Source organism: Pagrus major, chromosome 16 (assembly GCF_040436345.1).
Source record: "Pagrus major chromosome 16, Pma_NU_1.0".
Taxonomy (NCBI): domain Eukaryota; kingdom Metazoa; phylum Chordata; class Actinopteri; order Spariformes; family Sparidae; genus Pagrus; species Pagrus major.
Genome location: NC_133230.1, coordinates 2,299,411 through 2,322,627, shown reverse-complemented (window position 1 = coordinate 2,322,627; position 23,217 = coordinate 2,299,411). Strand labels below are relative to the sequence as shown.

At 40.8% G+C, this 23,217-nt stretch overlaps 2 protein-coding genes across 8 annotated transcripts in view; both read left to right on the top strand.

Moving 5' to 3' along the window:
- Positions 1–2,143, top strand: part of LOC141010205 (uncharacterized) — a 39,236-nt gene extending 37,093 nt beyond the window's left edge. The window contains exon 8 of the mRNA XM_073483080.1: positions 280–2,143. Coding sequence (XP_073339181.1) covers positions 280–1,817 — 1,538 coding nt within the window. The 3' untranslated portion in view covers positions 1,818–2,143. The remainder of the gene's footprint in view (positions 1–279) is intronic.
- A 5,597-nt stretch (positions 2,144–7,740) lies between these two features.
- LOC141010326 (uncharacterized) lies at positions 7,741–21,481 on the top strand. Of its 7 annotated transcripts, XM_073483212.1 has the most exons (4): positions 7,741–10,090; positions 14,820–15,092; positions 15,597–15,646; positions 20,308–21,481. In XM_073483212.1, exons 1-4 carry the CDS (start codon positions 7,918–7,920, stop codon positions 21,265–21,267), a joined length of 3,456 nt encoding a protein of 1,151 aa, XP_073339313.1. In that variant the 5' UTR covers positions 7,741–7,917; the 3' UTR covers positions 21,268–21,481. The 7 variants fall into 7 exon arrangements, with proteins under 7 accessions (XP_073339313.1, XP_073339310.1, XP_073339312.1 ...); XM_073483209.1 differs by having other exon boundaries at positions 7,741–9,355; positions 14,157–15,848; positions 20,258–21,481; XM_073483211.1 differs by lacking the exon at positions 14,820–15,092 and having other exon boundaries at positions 7,741–9,943; positions 15,513–15,764; positions 20,342–21,481.
- Positions 21,482–23,217: the final 1,736 nt, after the last annotated feature.

Sequence of the window (23,217 nt, the reverse complement as noted above, 5' to 3'; positions counted from 1 at the left end):
GCAAGGACTGCCCATTTTATTGATAACGAGAGGGAAACGCACTCCTACATAATACAAACAAGAGGGACGAGACTCATACCGGTGCTAATCACCACTCAGAGAAGTGCACTCACCTCTGAGCATGCTGTTCAGTTGCTGTTCAGTTGCTGTTCCTGAAGAAGAACATGCATATTTGAGGATGAATTGAAATGTGCTCAGGTTTACATAATACAAGTTACTACAAATAAAGGTTGATTGGTTGATTAAATAATCTCTGCCTTTTGTTCTCTGTCCCTCCAGAGCTCCCACAGCAACATGTCTGTAAGGAGGAGGAGGTTCTCACTGACCAGCAGGTTTGTAACCAGGAGAGGAACTCCAGTCTGGACCAAGAGGACCCAGAGCCTCCAGAGATTAAAGAGGAACAGGAGGAACTCTGCACCAGTCGGGAGGGAGAGCAGCTTGTACTGAAGGTTGAGACGGATACCGTCAAGTTGACTGCAACTTATGAGGAAAGTGACCACAGTGAATCAGAACCAAAAAGTGACCACCAGCTCCTCTCTAACAACTCTCATGTAGCTGAGAGCCAAGATCAGAAAGGAGGAAAACATGGAGATTCAGGATCAGCTGGAGATGGAGAGCCAAAAGAAAAGAAAAGACATCACGGAAGCAAAAGTCACAGTGATAATGCAAAAAACTCTACCTCATCAGACATTTGCCATAACACTCACCCAGGTAAAACGTCTTTCAAATGTGACACATGTGGAAAGGCTTTTAAGTTTAAGTCCCGATTGAATGCACACCTAAGAACCCACACAGGTGAGAAGCCTTATTCTTGCAAAACATGTGGGAAAGCTTTCAGCCAAAGTGTTCACTTAACAGTCCACATGAGAATCCACACAGGTGAGAAGCCTTTTAACTGTGAAATTTGTGGGAAGTCTTTCAACCGAAATGGTAACTTTAAAATTCACATGAGAATCCACACTGGTGAGAAGCCTTATACTTGCAACACATGTGGGAAGACTTTCAGCCGAAGTGAATCCTTAACAGTCCACATGAGAACGCACACAGGTGAGAAGCCTTATTCTTGCCAAGTATGTGGGAAGACTTTCAGCCAAAATGAAAACTTAGCAGCCCACATGAGAACCCACACAGGTGAGAAGCCGTATTCTTGCCAAACATGCGGGAAGACTTTCAAGACTTGTGGTGAATTGAATGTGCACATGAGAATCCACACAGGTGAGAAGCCGTATACTTGCAAAATATGTGGGAAAGCCTTTAGGTGTCGTGCTAACTTAATAGTCCACATGAGAACCCACACAGGTGAGAAGCCGTATTCTTGCCAAACATGTGGGAAGACTTTCAAGACTTGTGGTGAATTGAATCTGCACATGAGAATCCACACAGGTGAGAAGCCGTATACTTGCAAAATATGTGGGAAAGCTTTCAGCCACAGTACTCACTTAACAGTCCACATGAGAATCCACACAGGTGAGAAGCCATATACTTGCAAAATATGTGGGAAAGCTTTCAGCCACAGTACTCACTTAACAGTCCACATGAGAATCCACACAGGTGAGAAGCCGTATACTTGCAAAATATGTGGGAAAGCTTTCAGCCGAAGTACTCACTTAACAGTCCACATGAGAACCCACACAGGTGAGAAACCATATACTTGCCAAACATGTGGGAAGACTTTCAGCAAAAATGAATCCTTAGGAGTTCACATGAGAACCCACACAGGTGAGAAGCCGTATACTTGCAAAACATGTGGGAAAGCTTTCAGCCAAAGTGTTAACTTAACTCGTCACATGAGAATCCACACATTTGAGAAGCCATAATTTTGCCAGACTTGGGGGGGAAAAGTTTCTCTGATCAGTCGCTTTGAAGAGACATTTGAGGACACGTACAGGCGAGTAGCTTTGTATTTGCAAAATATGTTGGATGTGATTCAGTTCTAGTGTTTCATGCATAATTCCAGAACTTTAACTTGAAATTATATACTTGAAAAATCCTCAGAGGCTCAATATACACAGGAGAAATGATGAGCTGAACGCTGAATGTGTACAATTTCCCCTTGAGAAGATGTCACAGTATGTTTATGTGTCAATATCTTCATGCTGATTTGCCCATATTTGTGAAAATGATGATTAAAAAGTCGAGTTAATCAGTCTCATGTGTCCCACTTATTATCGCTCCTCGTGTCTTGCTTTTCTATAAACATCTATATGTTAAATACTTGTAGTTTTTCCAGTAGCTTCCATGTAAGTAACCAAACAGGAAGCTGTTAGTTCAAAGTAGCAGTTTAGAAAAGAGTGGCACATTTCTTTGTGGGATTAAGCAGAGTAGATCTACACCTTAATTCAAGGAGTACAACAAACATAGTGTAAACACACTGTGTAAAAACAGTATAAGAATGGTGTTAAATATAGTTAATTAAATTAATATAAATAAATGTATAAAAGTATTTGGGAGTTTGCTTAGCAACTGGACATTTTTTGTCCAAATTATTTATTCAGGTTTAAAAGAGTAGTCAGATATGTTTTAAACAGGTTCTGAATAAAATGTGTTCAGTCTGAAGCGGAATTAAAAGCCTCCGCACTTCCCCCGTCGGAGCTTAACAGCGTGACACCCAGCGGAAGTAAACAGTAGCAGCTAGCAGCATTAGCTGCCTGTGTGTAATGAACGAAGTGGAAGACGGTACTGAGTCACAGCGCTGCTCATTATTGAATTAGTAATTAAAGAACAATGAGTTCAGTTGAGAGTTTGAGAGAGTTTGTCAACGAGCGACTAACTGCTGCTGCTGAAGAAATATTCCGAGTGTTTAAAACAACTATCGTCCAGTACGAGGAAGAGATCGATCGGCAGCGCGTCCTGCTGGATATCTGCTGGAAACCCCAAGTAAAGTTACACAGGACAGGTGAGGACAAGTTTACTATTTTAACAACACTAATGTTCAGAGCCCTGGAGTGGCCATAGAGGGGGAGATATGCATCGCAGCCACGTTTCACTACACGGAGCGAACAGACGAGTGTTTCCCTCGTGTTGGTTCATTCCACTCCGGGACTCCGGAGGTTCTGAGTGCCCGCTGCACGGCTGGGCTCCGTTCTATAGAAGACCGCAGCCAAACTCCACTCAAAAAATGCTGATTTTACACACAAAACGTTCAGAAAAACACGAGGAGCCTTCCCACAATTTTCACAGGTAAAAGGCTTCTCACCTGTGTGGAATCTCATTTGTCGATTTAATGCAGTCTTGAAATCCATCCCACATGTTTGGCAAGAAAAAGGCATTTCAAAAAGGAATTAAAACTTGATCAAAACGTCTAAACACACTTGATTATTGAAGAACTAATCACTTACATATTTCTTTTAGTTCTAGCCTAATACTTATTAAACGGGGCATATCAGAGACATTAACTGGTAATAGAAAGATGAGGTATTTAAACAATAGATCTCCTGAAAGTCTGTCCCAATCGTACCAGGACTCACCATCAGAAGGTGCTGTGGTTCCTCCAAACACAGGACATTTACACACAGAAAACTTTATCTCAGAAAAACTGCATCGCAGAGAAACGTGGGAAAAATCAGTTTCATGAACTTCTTTTCCTTTTTACTAATTTGTTAAAATTAAGGGGATGAGATTCTAGTTTAATGGTTATTTAAAACTTGGTTGAAACCTGGATAAGTGCAGAAACCCCCACAGATAAGAGTAAAGCATGGTCGTAAACCACTGAGTGTCAAGGTGGGGCCCAGAGTACTTTTACTCTGGAGCATGTGTGTGTTAATTAGATCAGGAGAGAACACAGAACATCAGCCGTCGTTAGTCTCATTTACAATTGCAAAGACTTTCCTTTATAACACATGATTGTGACAGTTCTCTGTTCCTCTTGATGCCTGGAGAGTGGACTGATTTGATGAGGAACCTCGATTGACCAGAAAAGAAAGGAATGTGGCTGTCTCCGAGGGAAGGAGGACAGACGATGTTAGATAGTTGTAAATAACCGTAGGGAGTCTCCTGGCAAACGTCTATCTGACGGCTTTATTGTAAAGAAAACAACGTCCTCCTTGCCAAGCGAGGAGGAGAGAGACTGCAAGGCAAAGTCAGCTCCTATCTGTAAAGCAATGTTTGCCTTCCACTTAGAACAAGGCCTCAATTAATAGCAGAGACGATGACGATGTGATGATACATGACGGTTAAATATTGAATCTGTGTCTATAATAACCAGATCCTGACATGTAAATGTGATGTCTGTCTACCATACTGTCAACTTAAATATGGACAACTGACTGCATAATATATTAATCAGAATCAGAAATACTTCATTAATCCCCGACGGGAAATTGCTTGCGTTACCGTCACGTATCATGACAGTAGCAGCGTTACATACGTTGGCAGCTGTAAACACTCATAAAAACCAGAGGTGTCGAAAGTATTCACATTCATTACTCAGGTAGAAGTATAGATACAAGGGTTTAAAAATACTTCTGTAGAAGTTGAAGTATCAACTCAAGCTTTTTACTCAAGTAAAAGTGTAAAAGTACTGGTTTCAAAACTACTTAAAGTATAAAAGTAAAAGTAATGTAAGGGAAAAAAATGCCATTAAGGACAAAAGCTTAGGCCGCGCCACAGGGGCCTATAGTGCACTACCCCACCTCCCCAAAAAAACATTTTTCTAAAGGCCATAATGACTATAATGTTATGGGGTGATGGATCGCGTACAAACCAATAGGGTGTTGGACAGGGTTGGAATTTCATCATTTTAGGGGCACCAAGGCCACATGACAGGGCACAAAGGCCATTGAGTAAAATTCGATGGTTTTACCTTTCAGATTGATACCATAACAACCTAATTTATAATAAGATGTGGATTATGTATTAAAACATTTTTTAATACCAATATCAAGTTAATGTTACATTAGAAAACAGTTTTTTTTAAAGTACATACAAAAAAGAGTGTAAAAGAGTGTAATTCACACAGAGAGTCGGCGCCGCGGCTCCAAAAGAGGCGTGACGGTACACGTCATGATGATGACGTGTGTTTTTTTCAACATGTTTTCCCCGGTGTCCTCCTGTTAATCTAAACATGTATCAACTGACTGTTTATAATCATATGGATGCTGTTATAATGTGCTGTGATTGGGATCCTGACCCACCAAACATCCTGGAAAATGACAAAGTTACGTTTTTCTCTTAATTACATAATCGCCATCAGTAAACAGGATGCTGTCTGACTCTATCACTTGCGGGGAGGGAGGCTGTTTATGGGGGAAAGTTCACTGAAGTCTTCACCGCAACAAACAGTTGGCAAGTTAAAGTTTTTTGCTGGGGACAGACGCTGTTTTTCTGGCAGAAATGTGACGAAGAGTCGGTCGGACAGACACTTCTCCACGAATAACTGCGGTATTTTTTTCCTCATATAAGTTGCCAAAGACACAACCAGTTACTACGTTACTGTTGTATGGTCATGTAACGTTGCTTTGTGGGACATTTATCTATATTTTGTTGAGTGAAGGATCTGTACAGTTATCAGACAGTGAACACCAGACCGACACGCCCCCGCTCCGCGCCGCCGGCTTATCCGTTCACACTGGTTCGGCTCGCCAATACTGTGCCTCTCCGGAGGCGCATCAGAGGTGCAGCGAAATTTCACGAGTAACGAGGCTATTTTTAAAATGTAAGGAGTAGAAAGTACAGATAATTGCGTGAAAATGTAAGGAGTAGAAGTAAAAAGTTGGCTGAAAAATAATTACTCCAGTAAAGTATAGATACCCAAAATTTCTACTTAAGTAAGGTAACGAAGTATTTGTACTTCGTTACTTGACACCTCTGATAAAAACATTATAAAAGTACATCCGGTGGTTTGGTGCCCACCTGTTTACTGAACATATGAGGAGTAGTTAACGTTTATAATCATCAGAGGACGTTACAGGCGTTGTTTCTGGTTCCTGTCTGTTTCCTGAATATATTCGTACGTGTGTAAATGAGAGACATTAACTTACAGCACTTTGTAGAAGGAGCTTTGTAAAGTTCACTCCATTCACTTGTATTAGTTCACGGGGCAGATCTGCCTCCTCCAATATGGCGGCGACGTCGACGTATCGCAGCAGCGGAACAACCCGCTCAGTGAGGTGTCTCTGTATATATGTCTATGGTTTTATCTACTAACCACCATAGACATGGATCTATTATAGATCCATGCCATAGACATATATACAACAACTCCACCACTGCTTCCTGGCTGCTGGAGACCATGACTTGCTTGTCAGAAAGACGTCGTTGGTGTAGACACTTGTCACTCAAACATGTCTGACCAATGGGGAAGCACCCGCCCACTGCGGTACGTTTGTGTCAAAATGATTTAAACAAAAAAAAACGATTTCAAAACTTTTTTCACTTCAAATCGAAAAAAAAGTTCAATAAAAAAAACAACACTTGAAATGATTTTTTTTTCATTTAAACAGTTTTTTCTTTCATTGAAAATATATATTTTTTTGATTGAAGCAACTTTTTTGGGATTGAATAATTAAGACACAAATGTCCTACCCACAACATGGTCCAAACACAAAAAAGATTACTTCAATCAAAGAAAACATTTTCAATCCAAAAAAAAGTGTTCAAGTGCAATTTTTTGAGTCTCAAATATTTTTTTGCATTCAAAAACATTTTTTCTATGATTGAAAAGGTTTATTTTTTGATTGAAGTGATTTTTTTTTATTGAAAATATTTTTTGTTTGTTTGAAGCAACTTCTTTTTTGATTGAATTATAAAGACACAAATGTCCAACCCATAATATGGCCCAAACACTAAACAACAATACTTCAATCAAAAAAGTTGCTTCAAACAAATAACCTTCACTTCTATCAAAGAAAACATTTTCAAGCAAAGAAAAACAGTGTTCAAATGCATTTTTTTGAGTCTCAACTATATTTTTGCATTCAAACACTTTTTTTCTTTGATTGAAATGGGTTTTTTTGATCGAAAATATATTTTTTGATTGAAGCAACCTTTTTTTTGATTGAATAATAAAGACACAAATCTACCTTCATACACGGCTGGGCTCCGTTCTGTAGAAGACCGCAGCCAAACTCCACTCAAAAAATGCTGATTTTACACACAAAACGTTCAGAACAATATGAGGAGCACTGAAACTCAACAGAAAGAGGTGTGTCTCATTGAACCTATTATGAAGACATGTTGGCATTGGTTTTGAGTCAGTGGGTCAGATGAGCTGGAAACTATTGGGAAAAATGTACATTTTGCATTCAAAACATTCATAACAAGGAAAATGATGTTTTTTGCCAAATGCTACAAACACCGGAACCAAGGTATGAAATACAGAGCAGAAAATATTTCACAGAAGAAGCTATTCCAGCTCTTTATGATGAGACGAGAGGAAAGGTGGAGGATCGCTCCAGTCTGCAGAGAGAATTGTGCTCACCTGCGATGGATGGACTTCACGGGCCACAGAGTCCTACGTGAAGCAAGGACTGCCCATTTTATTGATAACGAGAGGGAAACGCACTCCTACATACTACAAACAAGAGGGACGAGACTCATACCGGTGCTAATCACCACTCAGAGAAGTGCACTCACCTCTGAGCATGCTGTTCAGTTGCTGTTCAGTTGCTGTTCCTGAAGAAGAACATGCATATTTGAGGATGAATTGAAATGTGCTCAGGTTTACATAATACAAGTTACTACAAATAAAGGTTGATTGGTTGATTAAATAATCTCTGCCTTTTGTTCTCTGTCCCTCCAGAGCTCCCACAGCAACATGTCTGTAAGGAGGAGGAGGTTCTCACTGACCAGCAGGTTTGTAACCAGGAGAGGAACTCCAGCCTGGACCAAGAGGACCCAGAGCCTCCAGAGATTAAAGAGGAACTCTGCACCAGTCGGGAGGGAGAGCAGCTTGTACTGAAGGTTGAGACGGATACCGTCATGTTGACTGCAACTTATGAAGAAAGTGACCACAGTGAATCAGAACCAAAAAGTGACCACCAGCTCCTCTCTAACAACTCTCATGTAGCTGAGAGCCAAGATCAGAAAGGAGGAAAACATGGAGATTCAGGATCAGCTGGAGATGGAGAGCCAAAACAAAAGAAAAGACATCACGGAAGCAAAAGTCACAGTGATAATGCAAAAAACTCTACCTCATCAGACATTTGCCATAACACTCACCCAGGTAAAACGTCTTTCAAATGTGACACATGTGGAAAGGCTTTTAAGTTTAAGTCCCGATTGAATGCACACCTAAGAACCCACACAGGTGAGAAGCCGCATTCTTGCAAAACATGTGGGAAAGCTTTCAGCCAAAGTGTTCACTTAACAGTCCACATGAGAATCCACACAGGTGAGAAGCCTTTTAACTGTGAAATTTGTGGGAAGTCTTTCAACCGAAATGGTAACTTTAAAATTCACATGAGAATCCACACTGGTGAGAAGCCTTATACTTGCAACACATGTGGGAAGACTTTCAGCCGAAGTGAATCCTTAACAGTCCACATGAGAACGCACACAGGTGAGAAGCCTTATTCTTGCCAAGTATGTGGGAAGACTTTCAGCCAAAATGAAAACTTAGCAGCCCACATGAGAACCCACACAGGTGAGAAGCCGTATTCTTGCCAAACATGTGGGAAGACTTTCAAGACTCATGGTGAATTGAATGTGCACATGAGAACCCACAAAGGTGAGAAGCCGTATACTTGCAAAATATGTGGGAAAGCTTTCAGGTGGCGTGCAAACTTAATAGTCCACATGAGAACCCACACAGGTGAGAAGCCTTATTCTTGCCAAGTATGTGGGAAGACTTTCAGCCAAAATGAAAGATTGAGAGCTCACATGCGAACCCACACAGGTGAGAAGCCGTACTCTTGCAAAACATGTGGGAATACTTTCCGCCAAAGGGAAGCCTTAACAGTCCACATGAGAACCCACACAGGTGAGAAGCCGTATACTTGCAAAATATGTGGGAAAGCTTTCAGGCGTTCTGATCACTTAAAAGTCCACATGAGAACCCACAGAGGTGAGAAGCCTTATTCTTGCCAAACATGTGAGATTAAAGAGGAACAGGAGGAACTCTGCACCAGTCGGGAGGGAGAGCAGCTTGTACTGAAGGTTGAGACAGATACCGTCATGTTGACTCCAACTTATGAGGAAAGTGACCACAGTGAAGCAGAACCAAAAAGTGACCACCAGCTCCTCTCTAACAACTCTCATGTAGCTGAGAGCCAAGATCAGAAAGGAGGAAAACATGGAGATTCAGGATCAGCTGGAGATGGAGAGCCAAAACAAAAGAAAAGACATCACGGAAGCAAAAGTCCCAGTGATGATGCAAAAAACTCTACCTCATCAGACATTCACCATAACACTCACCCAGGTAAAACGTCTTTCAAATGTGACACATGTGGAAAGGCTTTTAAGTTTAAGTCCCTATTGAATAGACACGTCAGAACCCACACAGGTGAGAAGCCTTATTCTTGCAAAACATGTGGGAAGACTTTCAAGACTCATAGTGAATTGAATAGACACGTCAGAACCCACACAGGTGAGAAGCCTTATTCTTGCAAAACATGTGGGAAGACTTTCAAGACTCATAGTGAATTGAATGTGCACATGAGAATCCACACTGGTGAGAAGCCGTATACTTGCAAAACATGTGGGAAAGCTTTTACTCGAAGTGGTGACTTAACAGTCCACATGAGAATCCACACAGGTGAGAAGCCGTATACTTGCAAAACATGTGGGAAAGCTTTCAGCCAAAGTACTTACTTAACAGTCCACATGAGAACCCACACAGGTGAGAAGCCTTATTCTTGCAAAACATGTGGCAAGACTTTCAAGACTCGTGATGAATTGAATCGGCACATGAGAATCCACACTGGTGAGAAGCCGTATACTTGCAAAACATGTGGGAAAGCTTTCAGGTGTTCTGCTCACTTAACAGTCCACATGAGAACCCACACAGGTGAGAAACCATATACTTGCCAAACATGTGGGAAGACTTTCAGCAAAAATGAATCCTTAGGAATTCACATGAGAACCCACACAGGTGAGAAGCCGTATACTTGCAAAACATGTGGGAAAGCTTTCAGGTGTTCTGCTCACTTAACTCGTCACATGAGAATCCACACATTTGAGAAGCCATAATTTTGAAAGACCTGGGGGAAAAGTTTCTCTGATCAGTCTGCTTTGAAGAGACATTTGAGGACACGTACAGGCGAGTAGCTTTGTATTTGCGAAATATGTTGGAGGTGATTCAGTTCTAGTGTTTCATGCATAATTCCAGAACTTTAACTTGAAATTATATACTTGAAAAATCCTCAGAGGCTCAATATACACAGGAGAAATGATGAGCTGAAAGCTGAATGTGTACAATTTCCCATTGAGAAGATGTCACAATATGTTTCTGTGTCAATATCTTCATGCTGATTTGCCCATATTTGTGAAAATGATGATTAAAAAGTCAAGTTAATCAGTCTCATGTGTCCCACTTATTATCGCTCCTCGTGTCATGCTTTTCTACAAACATCTATATGTTAAATACTTGTAGATTTTCCAGTAGCTTCCATGTAAGTAACCAAAAAGTAAGCTGTTAGTTCAAAGTAGCAGTTTAGAAAAGAGTGGCACATTTCTTTGTGGAATTAAGCAGAGTAGATCTACACCTTAATACAAGGAGTACAACAAACAAAGTGTGAACACACTGTAAAACAGTATAAAAATGGTGTTAAATATAGTTAATTAAATTAATATAGATAAATTTACGAAATGGAAAAAGATAAAGAATAAAATAAAAGTATTTGGGAGTTTGCTTAGCAACTGGACAACATTTTTTGTCCTAATATTTATCCAGGTTTAAAAATGTAGTCAGATATATTTTTGAACAGGTTCTGAATAAAATGTGTTCAGTCTGAAGCGGAACTAAAAGCCTCCGCAAGTGAGGGGACCCGGAAGGTGGAGAGCAGGTGATTTGGGTGTTGTTTTGGCCTAATCTGAGTTGTGACTGGATCAGAATGGGAAGTTGTAGTAGACTGTCGGAGGATGAGGATTTGGAGACGGAGTGTGAAATGAGTGCGAGCAGGAAAGGTGGAGGAGGGAGAAGTACGATTAAAAGAATGTCTGGAAATAGGAAAGAGTACGGTGTAGGAACACATGTCCTCGTCTCTGCTATTAATTGAGGCCTTGTTCTAAGTGGAAGGCAAACATTGCTTTACAGATAGGAGCTGACTTTGCCTTGCAGTCTCTCTCCTCCTCGCTTGGCAAGGAGGACGTTGTTTTCTTTACAATAAAGCCGTCAGATAGACGTTTCCCAGGAGACTCCCTACGGTTATTTACAACTATCTAACATTGTCTGTCCTCCTTCCCTCGGAGACAGCCACATTCCTTTCTTTTCTGGTCAATCGAGGTTCCTCATCAAATCAATCCACTCTCCAGGCATCAAGAGGAACAGAGAACTGTCACAATCATGTGTTATAAAGGAAAGTCTTTGCAATTGTAAATGAGACCAACGGCGGCTGATGTTCTGTGTTCTCTCCTGATCTAATTAACACACACATGCTCCAGAGTAAAAGTACTCTGGGCCCCACCTTGACACTCAGTAGTTTACGACCACGCTTTTCTCTTATCTGTGGAGGTTTCTGCACTTATCCAGGTTTCAACCAAGTTTTAAATAACCATTAAGCTGGAATCTCATCCTCTTAATCTTAACAAATTAGTAAACAGGAAAAGAAGTTCATAAAACTGATTTTTCCCACGTTTCTCTGCGATGAAGTTTGTCTGAGATAAAGTTTTCTGTGTAAATGTCCTGTGTTTGGAGGAACCACAGCACCTTCTGATGGTGAGTCCTGGTACGATTGGGACAGACTTTCAGGAGATCTATTGTTTAAATACCTCATCTTTCTATTACCAGTAAATGTCTCTGATATGCCCCGTTTAATAAGTATTAGGCTAGAACTAAAAGAAATATGTAATTGATTAGTTCTTCAATAATCAAGTGTGTTTAGACGTTTTGATCAAGTTTTAATTCCTTTTTGAAATGCCTTTTTCTTGCCAAACATGTGGGATGGATTTCAAGACTGCATTAAATCAACAAAAGAGAATCCACACAGGTGAGAAGCCTTTTACCTGTGAAAATTGTGGGAAGGCTTTTGGGTTGCGTTCTTACTTAACTTGTCACATGAGAACTCACACAGGTGAGAAGCCACAATTTTGCGAAATATGTTGGAGGTGATTCAGTTCTAGTGTGTCATTCATACTTGAAAAATCCTCAGAGGCTCAATATACACAGGAGAAATGATGAGCCAAAGGCTGAATGTGTACAATTTCCCATTGAGAAGATGTCACAATATGTTTCTGTGTCAATATCTTCATGCTGATTTGCCCATATTTGTGAAAATGATAATTAAAAAGTCGAGCTAATCGCTCTCATGTTTCCAACTTAGTATCGCTCCTCGTGTCATGCTTTTCTACAAACATCTATATGTTAAATACTTGTAGTTTTTCCAGTAGCTTCCATGTAAGTAACCAAAAAGTAAGCTGTTAGTTCAAAGTAGCAGTTTAAAAAAGAGTGGCATATTTCTTTGTGGAATTAAGCAGAGTAGATCTACACCTTAATTCAAGGAGTACAACAAACATAGTGTAAACACACTGTGTAAAAACAGTATAAAAATGGTGTTAAATATAGTTAATTAAATTAATATAAATAAAAGTTTTGGGGAGTTTGCTTAGCAACTGGACAACATTTTTTGGTCAAATTATTTATTGAAGTTTAAAAGTGTAGTCAGATATGTTTTAAACAGGTTCTGAATAAAATGTGTTCAGTCTGAAGCGGAAATAAAAGCCTCCGCACTTCCCCCGTCGGAGCTTAAAAGCGTGACACCCAGCGGAAGTAAACAGTAGCAGCTAGCAGCATTAGCTGCCTGTGTGTAATGAACGAAGTGGAAGACGGTACTGAGTCACAGCGCAGCTCATTATTGAATTAGTAATTAAAGAACAATGAGTTCAGTTGAGAGTTGGAGAGAGTTTGTCAACGAGCGACTAACTGCTGCTGCTGAAGAAATATTCCGAGTGTTTAAAACAACTATCGTCCAGTACGAGGAAGAGATCGATCGGCAGCGCGTCCTGCTGGATATCTGCTGGAAACCCCAAGTAAAGTTACACAGGACAGGTGAGGACAAGTTTATTATTTTAACAACACTAATGTTCAGAGCCCTGGAGTGGCCATAGAGGGGGAGATATGCATCGCAGCCACGTTTCACTACACGGAGCGAACAGACGAGTGTTTCCCTCGTGTTGGTTCATTCCACTCCGGGACTCCGGAGGTTCTGAGTGCCCGCTGCACGGCTGGGCTCCGTTCTATAGAAGACCGCAGCCAAACTCCACTCAAAAAATGCTGATTTTACACACAAAACGTTCAGAAAAATACGAGGAGCACTAAAACTAAACAGAAAGAGGTGTGTCTCATTGAACCTATTATGAAGACATGTCGGCATTGATTTTGAGTCAGTGGGTCAGATGAGCTGGAAACTATTGGGAAAAATGTAGATTTTACAGTCAAAACATTAATATAAGTAGCACTAAAATCCATATAACGAGGTGTGTCCTAATCACCCAGTGTATTAATACAATTTGGCATTGGTTTGGAGTCAATTGGTCAGATGACCTGGAAGTTATTGACAACAAATTTAGATTTAACATTCAAAACATTCATGGCAAAGAAAATGATGGTTTTTGCCAAATGCTACAAACACTGGAACCAAGGTATGAAGTACAGAGCAGAAAATATTTCACAGAAGAAGCTTTTCCAGCTCTTTATGATGAGACGACAGGAAAGGTGGAGGATCGCTCCAGTCTGCAGAGAGAATTGTGCTCACCTGCGATGGATGGACTTCACGGGCCACACGTGAAGCAAGGACTGCCCATTTTATTGATAACGAGTGGGAAACGCACTCCTACATACTACAAACAAGAGGGATGCAGGAGACTCATACTGGTGCTAATCACCACTCAGAAAAGTGCACTCACCTCTGAGCATGCTGTTCAGTTGCTGTTCAGTTGCTGTTCCTGAAGAAGAACATGCATATTTGAGGATGAATTGAAATGTGCTCAGGTTTACATAATACAAGTTACTACAAATAAAGGTTGATTAAATAATCTCTGCCTTTTGTTCTCTGTCCCTCCAGAGCTCCCACAGCAACATGTCTGTAAGGAGGAGGAGGTTCTCACTGACCAGCAGGTTTGTAACCAGGAGAGGAACTCCAGTCTGGACCAAGAGGACCCAGAGCCTCCAGAGATTAAAGAGGAACAGGAGGAACTCTGCATCAGTCGGGAGGGAGAGCAGCTTGTACTGAAGGTTGAGACGGATACCGTCATGTTGACTCCAATTTATGAGGAAAGTGACCACAGTGAAGCAGAACCAAAAAGTGACCACCAGCTCCTCTCTAACAACTCTCATGTAGCTGAGAGCCAAGATCAGAAAGGAGGAAAACATGGAGATTCAGGATCAGCTGGAGATGGAGAGCCAAAAGAAAAGAAAAGACATCACGAAAGCAAAAGTCACAGTGATAATGCAAAAAACTCTACCTCATCAGACATTCGCCATAACACTCACCCAGGTAAAACGTCTTTCAAATGTGACACATGTGGAAAGGCTTTTAAGTTTAAGTCCCGATTGAATGCACACCTAAGAACCCACACAGGTGAGAAGCCGTATTCTTGCCAAACATGCGGGAAGACTTTCAAGACTTGTGGTGAATTGAATGTGCACATGAGAATCCACACAGGTGAGAAGCCGTATACTTGCAAAATATGTGGGAAAGCCTTTAGGTGTCGTGCTAACTTAATAGTCCACATGAGAACCCACACAGGTGAGAAGCCGTATTCTTGCCAAACATGTGGGAAGACTTTCAAGACTTGTGGTGAATTGAATCTGCACATGAGAATCCACACAGGTGAGAAGCCGTATACTTGCAAAATATGTGGGAAAGCTTTCAGCCACAGTACTCACTTAACTCGTCACATGAGAATCCACACAGGTGAGAAGCCTTATACTTGCAAAACATGTGGGAAAGCTTTCAGCCGAAGTACTAACTTAACAGTCCACATGAGAACCCACACAAGTGAGATGCCATATTCTTGCCAAACATGTGGGAAGACTTTCAATCAAAACAGTAACTTAACAGTCCACATGAGAACCCACACAAGTGAGATGCCATATTCTTGCCAAACATGTGGGAAGACTTTCAATCAAAACAGTAACTTAACCGTTCACATGAGAACCCACACAGGTGACAAGCCTTATTCTTGCCAAGTATGTGGGAAAGCCTTCGCTCGAAGTGCTGAATTAACAGTCCACTCAAGAACCCACACAGGTGAGAAGCCTTATTCTTGCCAAGTGTGTGGGAAGACTTTCAGCCAAAATGAAAGATTGAGAGCTCACATGCGAACCCACACAGGTGAGAAGCCGTACTCTTGCAAAACATGTGGGAATACTTTCCGCCAAAGGGAAGCCTTAACAGTCCACATGAGAACCCACACAGGTGAGAAACCATATACTTGCAAAACATGTGGGAAAGCTTTCAGCCGAAGTACTTACTTAACAGTCCACATGAGAACCCACACAGGTGAGAAACCATATACTTGCAAAACATGTGGGAAAGCTTTCAGCCAAAGTGTTCACTTAACCGTTCACATGAGAACCCACACAGGTGACAAGCCGTATACTTGCAAAACATGTGGGAAGACTTTCACCCGAAGTGGTGACTTAACAGTCCACATGAGAACCCACACAGGTGACAAGCCGTATACTTGCAAAACATGTGGGAAGACTTTCACCCGAAGTGGTGACTTAACAGTCCACATGAGAACCCACACAGGTGAGAAACCATAATTTTGCCAGACCTGGGGGAAAAGTTTCTCTGATCAGTCGCTTTGAAGAGACATTTGAGGACACGTACAGGCGAGTAGCTTTGTATTTGCGAAATATGTTGGAGGTGATTCAGTTCTAGTGTTTCATGCATAATTCCAGAACTTTAACTTGAAATTATATACTTGAAAAATCCTCAGAGGCTCAATATACACAGGAGAAATGATGAGCTGAAAGCTGAATGTGTACAATTTCCCATTGAGACGATGTCACAATATGTTTCTGTGTCAATATCTTCATGCTGATTTGCCCATATTTGTGAAAATGATGATTAAAAAGTCCAGTTAATCAGTCTCATGTGTCCCACTTATTATCGTTCCTCGTGTCATGCTTTTCTACAAACATTTATATGTTAAATACTTGTAGATTTTCCAGTAGCTTCCATGTAAGTAACCAAAAAGTAAGCTGTTAGTTCAAAGTAGCAGTTTAGAAAAGAGTGGCACATTTCTTTGTGGAATTAAGCAGAGTAGATCTACACCTTAATACAAGGAGTACAACAAACATCGTGTAAACACACTGTGTAAAAACAGTATAAAGATGGTGTTAAATATAGTTAATTAAATTAATATAGATAAATTTACGAAATGGAAAAAGATAAAGAATAAAATAAAAGTATTTGGGAGTTTGCTTAGCAACTGGACAACATTTTTTGTCCTAATATTTATCCAGGTTTAAAAATGTAGTCAGATATATTTTTGAACAGGTTCTGAATAAAATGTGTTCAGTCTGAAGCGGAACTAAAAGCCTCCGCAAGTGAGGGGACCCGGAAGGTGGAGAGCAGGTGATTTGGGTGTTGTTTTGGCCTAATCTGAGTTGTGACTGGATCAGAATGGGAAGTTGTAGTAGACTGTCGGAGGATGAGGATTTGGAGACGGAGTGTGAAATGAGTGCGAGCAGGAAAGGTGGAGGAGGGAGAAGTATGATTAAGAGAATGTCTGGAAATAGGAAAGAGTACGGTGTAGGAACACATGTCCCTCGTCTCTGCTATTAATTGAGGCCTTGTTCTAAGTGGAAGGCAAACATTCCTTTACAGATAGGAGCTGACTTTGCCTTGCAGTCTCTCTCCTCCTCGCTTGGCAAGGAGGACGTTGTTTTCTTTACAATAAAGCCGTCAGATAGATGTTTCCCAGGAGACTCCCTATGGTTATTTACAACTATCTAACATCGTCTGTCCTCCTTCCCTCGGAGACAGCCACATTCCTTTCTTTTCTGGTCAATCGAGGTTCCTCATCAAATCAATCCACTCTCCAGGCATCAAGAGGAACAGAGAACTGTCACAATCATGTGTTATAAAGGAAAGTCTTTGCAATTGTAAATGAGACTAACGACGGCTGATGTTCTGTGTTCTCTCCTGATCTAATTAACACACACATGCTCCAGAGTAAAAGTACTCTGGGCCCCAACTTGACACTCAGTAGTTTACGACCACGCTTTTCTCTTATCTGTGGAGGTTTCTGCACTTATCCAGGTTTCAACCAAGTTTTAAATAACCATTAAGCTAGAATCTCATCCCCTTAATTTTAACAAATTAGTAAACAGGAAAAAAAGTTCATAAAGGTGATTTTTCCCGCGTTTCTCTGCGATGAAGTTTGTCTGAGATAAAGTTTTCTGTGTAAATGTCCTGTGTTTGCAGGAACAGCAGCATCTCCTGATGATGAGTCCTGGTACGATTGGGACAGACTTTCAGGAGATCTATTGTTTAAATACCTCATCTTTCTATTACCAGTAAATGTCTCTGATATGCCCTGTTTAATAAGTATTAGGCTAGAACTAAAAGAAATATGTAAGTGATTAGTTCTTCAATAATCAAGTGTGTTTAGACGTTTTGATCAAGTTTTAATTCCTTTTTGAAATGCCTTTTTCTTGCCAAACATGTGGGATGGATTTCAAGACTGCATTAAATCAACAAAAGAGATTCCACACAGGTGAGAAGCCTTTTACCTGTGAAAATTGTGGGAAGGCTTTTGGGTTGGGTTCTTACTTAACTCGTCACATGAGAACTCACACAGGTGAGAAGCCACAATTTTGCGAAATATGTTGGAGGTGATTCAGTTCTAGTGTGTCATTCATCTTGAAAAATCCTCAGAGGCTCAATATACACAGGAGAAATGATGAGCTAAAGGCTGAATGTGTACAATTTCACTTTGAGAAGATGTCACAATATGTTTCTGTGTCAATATCTTCATGCTGATTTGCCCATATTTGTGAAAATGATAATTAAAAAGTCGAGCTAATCGCTCTCATGTGTCCCACTTAGTATCGCTCCTCGTGTCATGCTTTTCTATAAATATTTGTATGTTAAATCTTTGTAGTTTTTCCAGTAGCTTCCATGTAAGTAACCAAAAAGTAAGCTATTAGTTCAAAGTAGCAGTTTAGAAAAGAGTGGCACATTTTTTTGTGGAATTAAGCAGAGTAGATCTACACCTTAATTCAAGGAGTACAACAAACATCGTGTAAACACACTGTGTAAAAATAGTATAAAAATGGTGTTAAATATAGTTAATTAAATTAATATAAATAAAAGTTTTGGGGAGTTTGCTTAGCAACTGGACAACATTTTTTTGGTCAAATTATTTATTGAAGTTTAAAAGTGTAGTCAGATATGTTTTAAACAGGTTCTGAATAAAATGTGTTCAGTCTGAAGCGGAATTAAAAGCCTCCGCACTTCCCCTGTCGGAGCTTAACAGCGTGACACCCAGCGGAAGTAAACAGTAGCAGCTAGCAGCATTAGCTGCCTGTGTGTAATGAACGAAGTGGAAGACGGTACTGAGTCACAGCGCAGCTCATTATTGAATTAGTCATTAAAGAACAATGAGTTCAGTTGAGAGTTTGAGAGAGTTTGTCAACGAGCGACTAACTGCTGCTGCTGAAGAAATATTCCGAGTGTTTAAAACAACTATCGTCCAGTACGAGGAAGAGATCGATCGGCAGCGCGTCCTGCTGGATATCTGCTGGAAACCCCAAGTAAAGTTACACAGGACAGGTGAGGACAAGTTTATTATTTTAACAACACTAATGTTCAGAGCCCTGGAGTGGCCATAGAGGGGGAGATATGCATCGCAGCCACGTTTCACTACATGGAGCGAACAGACGAGTGTTTCCCTCGTGTTGGTTCATTCCACTCCGGGACTCCGGAGGTTCTGAGTGCCCGCTGCACGGCTGGGCTCCGTTCTATAGAAGACCGCAGCCAAACTCCACTCAAAAAATGCTGATTTTACACACAAAACGTTCAGAACAATATTAGGAGCACTAAAACTCAACAGAAAGAGGTGTGTCTCATTGAACCTATTATGAAGACATGTCGGCATTGATTTTGAGTCAGTGGGTCAAATGAGCTGGAAACTATTGTGAAAAACGTAGATTTTACATCCAAAACATTCATGACAAATATAAGGAGCACTAAAATCCATTTAACGAGGTGTGTCCTAGATTTTACATTCAAAACATTAATAACAAGGAAAATGATGTTTTTTGCCAAATGGTACAAACACTGGAACCAAGGTATGAAATACAGAGCAGAAAATATTTCACAGAAGAAGCTTTTCCAGTTCTTTATGATGAGACGAGAGGAAAGGTGGAGGATCGCTCCAGTCTGCAGGGAGAATTGTGCTGACCTGCGATGGATGGACTTCACGGCGACAGAGTCCTACGTGAAGCAAGGACTGCCTATTTTATTGATAACGAGCGGGAAACACACTCCTACATACTACAAACAAGAGGGATGCAGGAGACTCATACCGGTGCTTATCACCACTCAGAGAAGTGCACTCACCTCTGAGCATGCTGTTCAGTTGCTGTTCCTGAAGAAGAACATGCATATTTGAGGATGAATTGAAATGTGCTCAGGTTTACATAATACAAGTTACTACAAATAAAGATTGATTGGTTGAATAAATAATCTCTGCCTTTTGTTCTCTGTCCCTCCAGAGCTCCCACAGCAACATGTCTGTAAGGAGGAGGAGGTTCTCGCTGACCAGCAGGTCTGTAACCAGGAGAGGAACTCCAGTCTGGACCAAGAGGACCCAGAGCCTCCAGAGATTAAAGAGGAACAGGAGGAACTCTGCACCAGTCGGGAGGGAGAGCAGCTTGTACTGAAGGTTGAGCCGGATACCGTCATGTTGACTCCAACTTATGAGGAAAGTGACCACAGTGAATCAGAACCAAAAAGTGACCACCAGCTCCTCTCTAACAACTCTCATGTAGCTGAGAGCCAAGATCAGAAAGGAGGAAAACATGGAGATTCAGGATCAGCTGGAGATGGAGAGCCAAAACAAAAGAAAAGACATCACGGAAGCAAAAGACACAGTGATAATGCAAAAAACTCTACCTCATCAGACATTCACCATAACACTCACCCAGGTAAAAAGTCTTTCAAATGTGACACATGTGGAAAGGCTTTTAATTTTAAGTCCCTATTGAATGTACACCTAAGAACCCACACAGGTGAGAAGCCTTATTCTTGCAAAACATGTGGGAAGACTTTCAGCCGAAGTTCATCCTTACCAGTTCACATGAGAATTCACACAGGTGAGAAACCATATACTTGCAAAACATGTGGGAAAGCTTTCAGCCGAAGTGAATCTTTACCAGTTCACATGAGAACTCACACAGGTGAGAAGCGGTATACTTGCCAAACATGTGGGAAGACTTTCACTCGAAGTGCTGACTTAACAGTCCACATGAGAACCCACACAGGTGAGAAGCCATATACTTGCAAAACATGTGGGAAAGCTTTCGCTCGAAGTGCTGACTTAACAGTCCACATGAGAACCCACACAGGTGAGAAACCGTATTCTTGCCAAACATGTGGGAAGACTTTCAGTACAAGTACTCACTTGACAGCCCACATGAGAACCCACACAGGTGAGACACCGTATTCTTGCCAAACATGTGGGAAGACTTTTAATAAAAACAGTAACTTAACAGTTCACGCGAGAATCCACACAGGTGAGAAGCCGTATACTTGCAACAAATGTGGGAAAGCTTTCAGCCGTAGTGAATCCTTAACAGTTCACATGAGGATCCACACGGGCGAGACACCGTATTCTTGCCAAACATGTGGGAAGACTTTCCGCACAAGTACTCACTTAACAGCCCACATGAGAATCCACACAGGTGAGAAGCCTTTTACCTGTGATATTTGTGGGATGGCTTTTGGGCTTGGTACTCACTTAACCCGTCACATGATGGTCCACAGAGGTGAGACGCCGTATTCTTGCAACACATGTGGGAAGACTTTCAAACAACACAGTAACTTAACAGTCCACATGAGAACTCACACACGTGAGGAACCGTATTCTTGCAACAAATACGTTACAGGCTGTTTAAGAAACCGTGTGAGCGGTTTCCAACGAAAGAAGATTCTTTAAGTTCAGGAGAAATTTGGTCAGGGCTCTGTTAGCATCAAACTTTTCTCTTAATATTTAACTGCTTTCACCCTACCTGCAATTTCACCATCCGCCCATATTTCATTCATAAACTCATTACATTAGTCATTACAGACTCACCGTCTTTCTGTTACATGTTAATCTTGTTTAGTTGCCATCTCATTTACTTAAATGAAAATAAATATATTTAACCGTATGTCGTTGTCTGTGGAGGTTTGTTTTACTGTGGAGAACCAATAGTAACTGTGTGTAGAAGCCACTACTGCAGTAATGAGATTAAATAAATTGATATTGATATCACGGGAAAACGGAGGAAATAAAATGTATGAACGCGCATCAGTTCAGAGGAAGTGGGCGCAGGTCTGCTACGGGTCAGCTGGCAGACGCAGCACCGAGAGAAATGTTTTTTTTTACTGTGCAGTCCTGTGGCCCAAGTGAAGAGGCTGCGGAAACAGAACGGCGCAGATTTTAAAAAAAAGTAACCTTGTTCCGCCCTCTGGCGTTTTGAGTTTAGTTCCCAGTCGGACCCATTTGAAAGACGGACCAGCTCGAGCAACAAGAAAATTACGCACTTGAGTCTCCTGCAATACAGCGCTGGTTAAATCTTTGTAAGTTTACATCACTGCATTATGGTTATTCTGCAAGTTAATTGTTTACTGTATGTTACACAGGTCATTACGTTTCTGACTGTATCGTTTTTTACGAGCTAAACTCGCGGTAAACGCTTTTTTGTGTTTTGCCGGCGTAATATACAATTTGCCCAGTAGGGGGCAGTGGCGCTACGCCATAGACTTGATTTATCTGTGATTTATATGAATGTAAATGTGTGAAACTTTATGTTTTATTGTAGTAAAAAGACACAAAAGACGTTACATTTTGTAATGTTATATTTCTGTTGTTTGTTTACAGTCTTACAAAAAAAGTATGAATGGAAGAACTGTGAAACAAAAAACCTCAATCCTCAAAGAGACTTCAGAGTTCATTATTGTTTGTTATCTGTCTAGCTGTATCTGACATATAGCGAGGGCAGAATAAACCTGATGTTTCCATAATGTTTCTAGTTGTCAACAATTGATGAGGGTAGATGCTTTACCTTGCCACTTTTATTGTTGTTGTTATCGTTGTTATCGTTGTTGCAATGTGATTTTCCACCGCTTTGATCTATAAATAAAGTCATAATTCAAAATCCCTGTTTCAGTGATTTTATAACGAGGATTAGGAAATCAATGCAGAAAAGAATGCAGGAGTGTTTCCACGTCACATTAGAAAGCAATCATATAACACATACTGAGAAATGAGTAAGTGCTGTCAGAGGTGGGTAATAACGATTTACATTTACTTCATTACATTTACTTAAGTAACTTTTTGAATAACTTGTACGTTTAAGAGCATAATTATGAATACAATAATGCAGTATATATAGAACTGTAGGCGAACTGTTACCGTTTTGCCTTTACATTCTGTATAACATTCTCTGTGTTTGCCAGGTGCATGTACAGTGAATTTGGTTTCTATTCTTTTATCTGGCACTGCTACTCCATAGCCTGTGACTCCTGTCTCAGGATCCTTTGCCCCATCAGTGTATACTATTGTGAAATCACTATACTCTTTACTTATGTGATGTCTAAATGCCCCTAACAAATCCACTCTGCCTTTACCTCTCCTCTCTTGCTCCAGCAAATACCAATCTACTATTGGCCACTCTAATCTCCATGTGTGCGTTCATCCTTGTCGACTTGATCGTACGTGCGGATTTGGGGTGCAGAATAACACATTCATATTCAAAGGTCAATACCGGTCACCTAGTCAGGCCAGATTTCTCAATATGATCACTACCTACTGTTGTGTCTGTCCTAACTTCCCATTTACTCACTCCCGCCAAGGAACTAGATACTAACGTTAAATCCAACGCTGACACATTATACTGTGAGC

What these genes read in the sequence shown, in the direction of transcription:
- LOC141010326 (XM_073483209.1), top strand. Translation starts at nt 7,918, where the DNA reads ATGTTGACTGCAACTTATGAAGAAAGTGACCACAGTGAATCAGAACCA. An exon ending in TCACCATAACACTCACCCAG is followed by an intron (nt 9,356 to 14,156) that starts GTAAAACGTCTT and finishes CTGTCCCTCCAG; the next exon opens with AGCTCCCACAGCAACATGTC. An exon ending in CCACATGAGAACCCACACAG is followed by an intron (nt 15,849 to 20,257) that starts GTGAGAAACCAT and finishes ACACTCACCCAG; the next exon opens with GTAAAAAGTCTTTCAAATGT.